This window comes from Fringilla coelebs, assembly GCF_963513975.1.
Source record: "Fringilla coelebs genome assembly, chromosome: 3".
In the NCBI taxonomy this organism is placed as follows: Eukaryota; Metazoa; Chordata; class Aves; order Passeriformes; family Fringillidae; genus Fringilla; species Fringilla coelebs.
In genome coordinates this window covers 113,746,043-113,758,323 of record NC_140030.1, presented here as the reverse complement: position 1 = coordinate 113,758,323, position 12,281 = coordinate 113,746,043, and the positions used below count along the sequence as shown (strand labels likewise).

Here is a 12,281-nt window from a genome sequence, read left to right as displayed (position 1 = left end):
CCCTGGCACCAGGCCTTCAGCTCCATCCCTTTTCCTCCCTGGCAGCACATCTGCCAATGCCACGTTCAGTCAGCCACTGGAGATGTGGGCAGGTCTTCATCTCCCCCCTCCCGCTTCCCCCCTGAGCCCAGTCCTGTTGGCAGCCCTCAGGATGGCACCTCAGCCCTAAAATTCAGCCTCGCACACCTGGGAAAGGATCCACCTCATGTTGGCCCTGGGCTGCTGCATAAAGCAGGGGTTTCCTTCGTGCTTTTGTCTCTTTCCAGGAGTTTGAAGAGACCCCATCTGTTTGGTGTCACAGAATCCCAGAATGGGTCAGTTTGGAGGGGACCACAGTGGGTCATGTGTTGGCACCTCCCTGCTCCAGCAGCGTGATCCCAGAGCACACGGCACAGGCTTGTGTGCAGGCAGTTCCTTTGTGTCCCAGGCAGGAGAGTCCACCTGCTCTCTGGGCAGCGGGCTCCATTGTGTGCTCACCTGCACAGTAAATTCTTCCCCCTCCAAGTACTTTTTCTTCTGGTAGATCAGATGCAGGCCCCTGACACCTTTGGCTGCAGCTATCAAACTGTGTTACTCACAGGGAAAGCTGGAGTTTTCCTTCTTAGTGATGACAAGCATCAGTTTTTCTCTACATGTGCCGTTCGTATTTTTTTACGCTGGGAGTAAAATGTGGTGTCATGAACACAGCTTCAGTTACTTTGAGATGTCTTGCAACACAAGAAAATAAATTACCAATACATCCATCACTTAGAATTAGATTATTCTGACCATCTGTGCTTTATGCACCTTTTCTTAAGAACAAAAAAAAATTATTTTCAGCATAAAAATTCAGAGGCAAAATCAGAGTTTAGATTGGCTGTTCATAAGGGCGACCTTTCCTTAAAATTCCCTTTTTTTCACCCTGCACATCACAGAGATTTAAAATCCTCACTGACTGCAGAAAACACAGCTCCGGGAGGACAAAGGATGATATATTCTTAACGAGTGTGTAAAGTATAGTAGTTCTAAAGACAATAAATGCAAGGTCGCATTAGGGCACAACAGTTAATTACCCACTTCATTATTGTCAAGGTTAATACAGTATTTGAGCAGAGGAGCTGTTTCTCATCTCCTGCTGGAAGCAGGGCAAGACAGCCTCTGTGCCAGGCAAGATCCATTACAGCTTATCAGGGCAGCACAGGCGCTGCAGAGCCCCATGAAGGATGGCTGCTGTCACCAGGAGCCGTGGGAGCCACAGGGGAGCTGAGCCCAGCCCCAGGCCATGGGCACTGCACCCCTCTGATTCCCTGTGCCGGGCTGGGAGAGATGCTGCTCACTCCCAAACAGTCAGAAAGGTTTATTAAACCCTATCAAAAATGCATCAGAAGACTGAATAGAGAAATGATTATGACGCTGGGAGCAGAGGATTTTCCCCACCATGTGCTCCCCCGCACAATGAAGGTTTTATCTTTTAACCCTTTGGCTCTCCCAAAGTTCTGTTCATTGTCCAGGGGTGGAGAACACTGCCTGACACCTTTATTGGAGCTCAGGTGCTGCCATAGTGACAGCCCCACCCTCCCAAATGTCCCAAACCCAGGCCCCCCCTGATAACAACACAAGGGGGTAAAACATAACTATAAATCTCTAGAGGTTCTCCCAACATATACACATGATATTTGCATTTCACTGTGAGAGTCAGCCACGGCATCGCTCATCTGTCTCAAGGAGAATGGCCGCAGGAAATCCCAGCTCCTCATCCATGGGAGCATCCATCCCTCCTGGGCTGCACAGGGCCTTTAGAAACACCATGGGTATGGAGCCCTGGGCAGCCCTGGGGCAGCTGAGGGGCTCTGATCCCTCCTGGGCTGCAGAGGCCTTTAATAAACACCATGGGTATGGAGCCCTGGGGCAGCTGAGGGGTTGGGTCCCACTTTTCCAGCCAGGAAAGGTGCTGCACACACTTCCATTGTGGGATCTCAGCAGGCAGAACAAAGGCCTTGGAAATCTTGGCCCATCAAGTTTGGCAAAGGATACTTTGCTTTTATCTCCTTTGCCTGCAGCAGCCCTGAAAATTCCGTAAGTTTAAAAATGCAAAGACCAGTAAGTGGGTAAAAAAATTCAGAAAACCATCTCTGTAAATGTATCTAGAATATAGAGACAGAATCCCCTCTTCCTCCTCACATTTTTTTCTGTTTATAAAGCCATTAAAATGAGAAAAACTAGTCTGGTTCCCGTGACACTAATTACCGTTATATTTCTTTCCATGCTAGCCCTTTCCTGTTACATTTTCGTTCAAGGTTTTTGTTTTGCTTTTTAAGTCAGAGCTCAGATTTCCCATCATTTGTGATTCCTGTCGTTGTATGTTTATCCCATGAGGTTTTCCCTCTGCTCACTGATACAGTGCCCAGAGTCCACAATCCCACACCAAGACCCCACATCATCAGTGCAGCTTTTCCCCTGAAGTCATTCCTTGGAGCCTGGCTACTCCCTCTGGGTCTGGCACTAACAGGTTTCAGGTTTGGAAAATTGGGCCATGCTTATGGCAGCTCCCAATCTCAGCTTCTTTCTGCAAATCCTGTGCTTCCCAGGAAAGCTGTGGGTGCTGGTGAGCCCCTGCACACACTATCTCTTTAGTAAATCACTTCAAGACAAGTCAACATGGTGAAATATATGTTTTATTCTTTATATCTCTTACTTGATTTAGTTTTTTAATTTTGATGTTCTGCTCGTTCTTACAGAGCAGTTACTTTAATTACTCCTTTACACCAATACCTTCTTCAGGATATTCATTTGTTTTTTCAGCCTAGTAAATGGTTCTCCCAACAGGGAATTAAACAATGTGCTTCAGAATTGCGTATAAACATTTAAAGTTCTATTCAGATAGCAAACCACTTGACAATATGGAATATTTCACAGGGTCTTGGTGAAACACTTCCTAAATTTTCTTCTCCATGGACACTACAGTTCTTTTGATAAGAATGGTGCTGGATATTTCCTTGGAAAAGATCAGGCTGGTGTAGGCTGCCTGATTGAGCCTGGGGGCATCTCACCAAGTCTGGCCTTCCATATAAGGGAAATGCAAGATTTAAAAACAAGCCAAAGCAAATAGAACTATTATTGTTGTTGCTGTTAGAAATAATTAAGTATCATAATTGCTAGTAATTGTTATTCATAGTAACAAAGCACTGACTTTTCAGAAAGTGTGCTTCTGGAACAGGTAAGTTTTATCCTCCCTTTGTGCTGTGTTCATTGTGTTCACTTGTGTTCATTTTCTCACGAAAAATAATCTGAAGCCAATAGGAATTGCAGCCATCACACTTGCAGGTCACTGTTTGCCAGTGATCATCCTTAAAATGCTGGGATAAAAGAAATGGGCTTTAGTTCTTAATCCCCTTAACTTCACCGCTCAGGATGAGACAGCACTGAGGTCCCAGAGCTGTCCAGGACAGCTTCACCAGGCTGAGGCTTTGGTGGCAAATGCTTTTTTTTCTTTTTAAACCAGAATTTCTTATAAGATCATTTTACTATTAGTGCTATTTTTAAATCCCCATAATCGGAAAGGTTACTCCCACGCATGCACCTGTCTGCAGAAAATCCCCAAACTGCAGGGATTTGTCACCAGCGAATTCCCTAACATAAACACCCAGCTGCATTCTTCTAAATCTTCCTCCTGAGGGTGTCTGAAAATGCAGACAGAGCGTGCCTGGAGGACGGAGGCAGCTTCTCTTCCCTCTGCTGGGAGAGGCCCCTCTGCTCCAGGGGCTCCCTGTGGCTCCCTGGCACACCCAGGAAAGCTCTCCTTGGTGCAGGCCAGTCCCCTGGAGGTGTGAAATGGCATTTCCCTCCTGGGCAGGCCTTGCACAGGGCTGGCAGTCGGGTGTTTCAATCTTGTTTTCAATTATAAGCATTTCATTGTCGAATGTTGCTGCTTTATTATGTGATAATTAAATATGAATGATCATGCAGCCATCCTGCCTAAGAGGCTGGAGCAGAATTAAACCAATCCCTCTCATCCTGCTGAACGGCTTTGGAGGTGAAAGGAGTGATCTATTTGCTGTCTCTTATTTTTGCTGTCTTATTGTTTCAGTACCACTGGCTTCAAAATAGCAAACTAGGCAAGTAATTATGGCCATAAATCAGAGCAGGAGGCAGCATGAGGTCAGGACTGCTTTGCTTTTCGCCTGCCTTTTCTCAGCTGCCTTTTGCTGGGAGACAAACAAGTACATTCCTGTTGATTTTGTGCTCTTACTAGTGATTGAATGCTTTTTTTTGACAAAGTTTGAATCCCTGAGTGCTGTCAAGCCGGAGTTGAGCAGTCTCACTGTGCTTAGAACAAGTGCAGAGTGACCAGGCTGGCTCTGATGTGCTGTGGTTGGTGTCCAGTGTTCCACATTCAGCATCTGCCATGCCTGCTTGGTTCCTGACACACCAGGCTCAGTGTGCAGCACTTCCAGAGAGGGCAATCTCCTCGGGGTGACCACGGTGACTCTGTTGAAAAGCTCAGTGAGTTAAGTAAGATGCAGCCAGAGATACTTAGCCAAAGTAAATCAGCAAAGCAAATGTGTTTTCAGTAGAGCCTGGCTGATTTATGGCCCTGGCCACCAATCTGTACGTCTTATTCTGGGTGGGTGTTTGTAAACGTGAAGTGGTGCTCAATGGCAGTGCCCAGGTGAGAAATGGATGCAGCCACACGTTACAGCCCTCAGGTGGTACTGGCTAAAAAATGAAATCTTGCCTGAAGGAGAGCTGTAACCACACACTGCTCGCCTCCCATCCTAGCAGGAGCAGCAGTGCTTTGGACAAAAAGGAGTGGGATGGGATCTGTGGAAGGCCTGGCAACAGCGGGACACAAACTGTGCCAGCACTTGGCATCCCTGATGTGGGTGTCCCAGAGCCATGGTTGTGCACCGTGGCTTGCTGGATGCTGTGTGTTACAAGGAGATGGAGTTAAGTGTTTTTCCTTCTTTCCCAAGTGTCTTTTATGCTAAGTTAACTAAGAGGCAGTCCTCAGTGGGATTCTGCTAGTGGGAAACATATTGGTTTGTAAAAAAAGAAAAAACCAGGAAAATAAAGTGCCTGCTTGCCTGTATGCTACTTTTCATTCCAGCAGTTTGTTGAAATAGCACATGGAAGTGACCACTGAACGATTCTTATTTAGCTTATCCATGCCCCGAAAATCTGACTCAGCCCACCAGTGTGGCTTGGGACAGACAACTGAATAAGAACAAATGAAAAATGAGTAGTGAGTTTAGATGCCTCTATTGCTGGCTGCTGAACACCCACCTCTGAAACTGGGCTTTTTGAGAGTGTCTTGGGGTTGCATACCAAATCCCAGCTTGTGATCTACACTGTATTTAAACATTTCTTCACATCCTACTGTAATTATTTATTGAGGGTTTTTTTTTTAGCAATGAGATATGTGACTGAAGAACATAAGACATTGCTCTGGGCAGTCCTGGGGGAATACAGACTTTCTTCCTTTTTGTTGGTTTTTTTGGTGAAATAGTAAACAAAAGCCGGTATTTAACCAAAGCAATTTTGTATTGCCAGACCATTGTCCGGGGAAACAAGCCTCGAAAGGACACCTCGATCAACGGGCTGCTGGAGGAGTTTGACAACATCTCGGTGACGCGCTCCAACTCCCTGCGGAAGGAGAGCCCTCCCAGCCACCACCAGGGCAGTGCCAACCACGTGCCGAGGCCGCGGGAGGAGAACGGCTACGTGCCCTACTCGCAGTACTCCAGCGAGTCGGAGAGCACGGCCGAGGGCGGCGGGGAGAGGCTCCGGGACAGGGCCGTGTGCGGGGAGCAGTGGGACCGGCCCTGCCCGGGCGGCCTCGCCGCCCGCCACAACGGGCACCTGCTCAAGGTCACGGCCCGCGACATCTACTACTCGGAAATGGCCCCCCTGCAGCCGGAGCTGTCCCGCTTCCTCCCGGATTACCAGGCGCACCTGGACAGCAAGCCCAAGGCGCTGGAGTACGGGGGCCTGAGGCTGGAGTACCAGCGGGTGCCCAGCGGCTCCTCCCTGGACTACAGAGATTCCTTCCCCTACGCCCCGTCCCGGGCCTCGCTGCAGAGCGAGTGCCCCAAGGAGAGGCTGGACTACGGGGACACCGACTGGGGACCCGGCCTGGGCAAGGAGGACGTTGACAAGCGGCCGAAGTCCTCCTACGTGGACCCTGCGAGCCCCCAGCCAGCCATGAGGCAGAGGTCCAGGTCGGGCTCCGGCCTGCAGGAGCCGGCCATGCCCTACGCGGCCAGCGCCTTCAAAGCTCACCAGCAGGGACATTCCTACAGCTCCTACACCTACCCCCGCCTGTCCGAGACCGCAGCGGGCGTGCCCAAGGTAACCCACCTGCCGGGGACCGCTGCCAGGGCACGGGGGCAGGGCCGGGAGGGAAGGGCACGGAGCCACACTGGGCACACCGTGCCAAAGGCGGCTGGGAACGGCCCCGAGAGCCGTGGGGCTGCTCCTTGGCAGCTGTGCAAACCCGCCCACTGTACTAGGGTGGGTGAACATGGATGTCAGGGACCGGTGGGTTTAAGATACTTATTGAAAGGCAAGTTTGGAGTGCCCATCCACAGGGGATTTTATTTGAAATTCCCAGTCAATGCGAGTTCATCAGCAGTTTTTTGTAGCTTCAGGAGTTCCTGTGCCTGAGCAGGTCTTAGCAGGAGGTAAGATGCTGTTCTGGTTTGTGTATCAGATACTTCTGTGTTTGAATTGTTACTGTGCAAGGCTGAAACCTCTGTGCTTCAGTATTTATACTGTATTTATGCCATCTTCATATTACAAGCTCTTCTCTGCTCATGAGAGTAGGGGCTTACTCCCTTTTGCATTGTTTTTAAGCATTGAAATGAAGTCAAAGCATCTGATCTCACCCAAGACATTTTAGATGTAGTTTAAAAAAAGGGTTGATGTGCAAGACAGCATTTCAGCCATGTTAATCTAGAGGCTGCCCCTCTCCACAAATCTGTCCCTGCTCTGCCACACGAGGTGTGTTACCTACACAAGCTCTCCAACCCTGTTTGCAGCAGTGTGCTGTGACCACTTGTTCAGTTCAGAGTGCTTTCCTCACACCTCTAGTAGCGTAACCATGATGACCTTCTTAAGCATCTAATGCTGTGCAAGGGATGCTTTTTCAGTGTAGTTTGCTCTGAACATCGCTGCGTTCCCCTAGCAACAGGCGCTGTGATGATCATTTTTCCAAGTCTGGGGTTGCTGTGACTTTTCACATGCTGAGGTAGGTGACTGTCAGCAGTGAGATGTGCTCTTCTCTCTGATGATAGCTGGACAGTGCATTTGCTTACTGGCTGTGTCCTGCTGCAGTGCCAGGTCTCTGCAGATCCCTGATATCCCTGGGTTGGAGGTGTGCCAGCCTTTTGCCTCCTTAGGTTTGGCTGCTTTGCCATTACCGTGGTGCAGTGCCCCATGGGAGAGGGTGAGCGGTGCAGTTTTCGTCCCTCTTTGCATTGCAGCACAGAGACAGGCTTTGGAGCTTGAGGATAAACCCTGGGGGGAGTAGGAAAGTCCCCAGGTCTCTCTAGGCACCTTTCCAAAGCTCAGGGTGTGGTGGGAGGAGTGTGTGTGGTAGCTATACCAGTGAGGCATTCAGTGTGGATTCTGGAAGCTGGGAGGAAAATCTGGGGTGGGTTAGCTGCCATTTCCTTCACAGAGAGCAGTCATTTTGTCAGAGTTTAGCAAAGAGGAGGGCAAATCCAGTAATGCATCTGTAGCACCTGCTTCTGCCAGTTTTACACCAGTTAATAGGGCAGAAGATACAGGTGTTTATTATAGGATTCCAACACTTTGAAGAATATCCCACTAAAATGCAGTAAGAACTTTTATTAAAACAATATATGCCTCTATGCAGGATTCGTTGTGAGCTGTTCCTCTCCTCAAAGCATCAAAAACACTCCTACAACCTTGGTGTATTGAAACTTGATGATTCACTGTTAAATGCAGCAGTTCAATTCCCAAACCTGTCCACAGCTCCTGGAGGTGAATAGGAGTTCCTTGTCTTGGATGATTGCTGAAGAATCTTCTTTTCAAGGAGGCATTAGTAAAATAATGGTTCATCAAATGAGCTTACTAAATGAGAGTCAGATCTCAAATCAGATACTTTACAAATGAGGTTGAGTTTAAAGTATTTTTAAAAGGGGTGAAAAAGTAAGTGAAAAAGTCTTCAGGCACAAATGTGTGCCTTTAACAAGGATGTTCATTTTGGCCTGTAAATGTGAAGAGCAGATTTACTTCAGTATTATTTGCAGGTGAGAGATGTCACACCAATCAAATGTGTGCCCTGTTTCATCATCAGGGATTTCAGAGTTGTTACATCAGACTTGCTCTGCCCTGGGCTTGGTCACTGCTGTGCCGTGGAACCTTGGAGGTGTAGGAAGCCAGAGGCTCAGATTTGCCTCCCTCTGAGCCACCCCTGTGTCAGCACGTGCTCTCCTGTCCTGCAGATTGACTCCAGGACACCAGCATGGAGTTGCAGAGTCTGCTGTGTTACCCTCACCACACAGAGCTGGTGTCCCACCTCAGTATTGTCTCACAATATCTAATTCATCGTTGGCTTCTGTTTGGCCACTCTGTTCTGCATGGGTTTTTTTACCCTCCTCTTCATCACAGGCACCCCTCTTAACCTCTGCCACCAAGCCCTATTACTTCAAAGCTCCTTGCCCTGTCATTTTCCAGGAGGAGCTCTCTGGGACCCTCTCCTGTCCCTCTTTCAAGGGCACATGATGTCTGTACCACAGGGACATTTCCAGCCTGGCGAAGGCAGGGCCAAGCCTTCACTATCAGAAACCCCCTCGTTTTTCCCTGTCTTCCCATCCACGTGCCAGCAGCTGTGTGTGAGTGCTGCCTGCCACCTGTGTGTGTGGCAGGGAGCCCTGGGGCTTTGCCCAGCGAGGCAGCAGAGAGTGACCTTTGCCTTGGTGGTGTCAGTGTGATTTACAGACCATCCCTTCTGCACCTTCCACCTGGCAGACTGCAGATGTGGGAGGTGCCACTGTGCCATGATAAATGTTGTGCCAGAGCTTTGGCTGCTCCTTTGACCTGGTCTGGAATGAGTGCAGGACTGCTTTCTTCTTTCCTTTGTAGCATTCAAAGAACTTCCATTCAGTAGGAGGCTGCATTCAGCAGCAGCAATGGAATTATTGGTGGAGTAAAGTGAGTTCATTTTGCTGTGATGTGGAGCACTGCATCAGGACAGCCTTGGAGGAGAGCTTCAGTCATTTACTCATTGTAGCTCCAGACTTCTTGTAGCATTTCTTGGGATTCAGGAAGTGGGTTTACATTGTGCAGCAATGCTAACCTCAGAAAGCTTCCCAAAACTCTTAGCAACACTGAACCCCTGAATTTTCATTCTAAAATTTTACTGCAGAATATTCTTTTGCCAGTGTGCTAAGCCTAGGGCATACTCAGAAATACAAGACATGGGTGAAACCTCAAATAATTCATTGGCATGGATTTATCGAGCTTGAATTTCTAGACCAGGTTTTCCCCGTCTCAATGGTTATAAAGAAAATGGTGTATTTACAGCCAAAACAATGAATTATTTGTCCCTACATACACTGATATATAGGACAGGGTTAGATTGAGTTCCCCTCCCTCCACCAAACCATCTGAGCACTTCTCTGCGTTAATTAGTTTGGCAGATGTAATGTCCTTCATGAAATTCATGTGTCTGCCTCCCTTCTGTGTGATGGCCATCCCTGCCTGATGGAGTAAGGAAATGATGGCTGTAATGGTGTGGGTTTTTGCCTCAGCACCCCCAGCACGCTGGGAGGCAGCTGCACAGCCCTGCTGCTGCTGCTGGGTGCTCCTGATGGCGGGTTGCTGTCAGCCCTGCACGAGCCACACTCCAGCTTTTCCAAGGGAAGCCTCTGAGCAGCCCCTCTGCAGGGGCATTCCCTCTCTCCTGGAGCCCTGGTGGAGTGAAGGCCCAGCAGCCCTGGTGGCTCCGCAGGAGGTGGGAGAGGCAGGCCGAAGATTGCGCTGGAGGCGACTCCAGCCCCAGGCTCCTCCTCGCGGTGCAGAGCCCACGCTGATAAATTGATGCTGCGGCAGATTTTTTTTCTTTTTTTTTTTTTTTTTTTTTTTGCAGTCTTAGCATAAAATGGTCAAATGATGTTCCACCGCAGAATTCAATTTCACAGTTCAGTTGGGTCCTTGATTACACTGCCAAATTCAGATTAATGTGCATTTAACTAACATGGATCAGGGACTCCTGGCCGGCAGCCAGCAGTAATAGTAGCAACCGTGAGCTGTGTAGAGTTTGCTGCTCTGTCCATCCCTGTGCACTGCCACTGAAATTGATTGATTAAATGAACTCATTGCCATAATTATTTGTAATTGCGCTACATGATGAGCCTGTGTCAAGCCGCCCCCCTGCCCTGAGATGCTCCACACTTCGTCAGGAGTCACGTATTGTAAATGCGAAGATGCTCTTTTCCAGAGGAAAAAAATACAATTTTTGCGTAGGTTTTTTTGTTCTACATCTTCTGGGGGGGGTTTAGTTTGGATGGAAGCAAGCAAACCATTATGTTTGTAAATGTGAAGTATTCGTTAGCCTTCAATGTAAGAAGCTTAGAGAAGCTTGGAAAATACAAAAAATAGAAAGGAACCTACAAATGAACCAGGCTTCCCATTGGGATAATTTCCTTTGCGATTTTCTCTGATTTCAGATGAAAATTAGCAGTTTTGTGACACTGCAGTTAAGTAGCGTGTCACTGTGGAAAATGATTTAAGAAATGGTGAATTGAATTAGGCTCCTCGTCAAACTCACGTAAGCAGTCACTCAGACAACAGCTGGCAGCACAGCAAGACAGGAGATGACAGGGATTTTAGGGTACCACCAGCTCCTCAGGAAGGGGTTGGGTTATCCCTGAATTGCTAGAGAAAAACATAAGAAAAGGCTAAGAGCTGAGAATCAAAAGGCAGGTACTAGTAAGACACAGATTGGAATTTGCTAGAGGGCGAGTTTTATGGATGTGACAGGGATGGATACTTGGAGGAAATGGCCCAGAGGGCCTGCAGGGCACTGCAGATGCAGAGCAAATACACTTTTTTAAGCATGGCTCCCTTCCAACACAGGCCAATCTGTGATTCAGCAAAGACTGTGGAGTGTCCAAACAGGTACCCGGACAGAAGAACGGATCTGGGATGCACAGGAGATATCCTGTGTGTGCTGAGGGTACTGCAGCCCTGCGTGGTGTGAAGATGCCTGCCCAGCCTGGGGCAGCAGTGCCGTGCTGAGCAGAGCGGTGTGGGAGCACGCTGTGCCAGCTCTGCCGGGACCTCCAGGGGGCTGGCAATGGATGGAGGGGCAGGGCAGGGAGGAAGGAGCCGTTCCCCAGGCTCACTGTCTGTGTCTGCGTTGCAGGTGGATTATGACCGAGCGCAGCTGGTGGTCAGCCCGCCACTCTGCGGCTCAGACACCTACCCCCGGGGCCCAGCCAAGCTACCTCAGAGCCAGAGCAAAGGCAGCTACTCCGGCAGCAGCTACCAGTACCCCCTGCTCTACCACAAGGCTCCCCCGTTCCACCAGCAGCCCCCGCAGCCCGGCTCTCCCTACATCTCCACGGCCTCGTACCCCAGCTCCCCCAGCCTGGCGCCGGGCGCGTACCCCCCGCCCAGCTGGGGCTCGTGCTCGGAGCAGCAGCCCGCCCGCGTGTCCCACGAACAGTTCCGCGCCGCCCTGCAGCTGGTGGTGAGCCCCGGGGACCCGCGCGAGTACCTGGACAGCTTCCTCAAGATCGGCGAGGGCTCCACGGGCATCGTGTGCATCGCCACCGAGCGGCACTCGGGCAAGCAGGTGGCCGTGAAGAAGATGGACCTCAGGAAGCAGCAGAGGAGGGAGCTGCTCTTCAACGAGGTACGGGGCCTTGGGGGGCCTCGGGCTTTTTGGGTTCCACAGGACACGTGGGCCAAGTGCCACCATCAGGAGCCACACTGGAATCTCTCTAAACGAGGTGAGGAGTCCCACACGCATCTGTGCTCGTGGGAATGTGGTGCAGCCATTCCAGTTTCAACTCGGCCACTTCTCCTCCAGGCTTGAAACCTCGGGTGTTGTCCTGGGAAACAGCTGAGAGATGGATCAGCTGGTCCATGCAGTGTGTCAGGTGCCTTTCCATCTCCTGGCACAGTTGATTCTTCCAAGAGAGAGGACCCAAACTAACCAGGCTGTTCCCGAGTGTGTTGGCTGTCTTTCTGGCATACATGTGCTTTTTGCTTCCTTCCTCCTTCCTCTCCTAACCATCACCTCCCTGTGCTTTCTTGATGGTTACTGAGCT

The 12,281-nt window shown here is 49.7% G+C and overlaps 1 protein-coding gene across 2 annotated transcripts in view; it reads left to right on the top strand.

The window, feature by feature from the left end:
- PAK5 (p21 (RAC1) activated kinase 5) overlaps positions 1 to 12,281 on the top strand; it is a 155,441-nt gene that overhangs the window by 132,160 nt on the left and 11,000 nt on the right. For both annotated transcript variants that reach the window (XM_084201698.1, XM_084201699.1), the window contains 2 exons: positions 5,530 to 6,327; positions 11,372 to 11,863. In XM_084201698.1, coding sequence (XP_084057824.1) covers positions 5,530 to 6,327; positions 11,372 to 11,863 — 1,290 coding nt within the window. The remainder of the gene's footprint in view (positions 1 to 5,529; positions 6,328 to 11,371; positions 11,864 to 12,281) is intronic.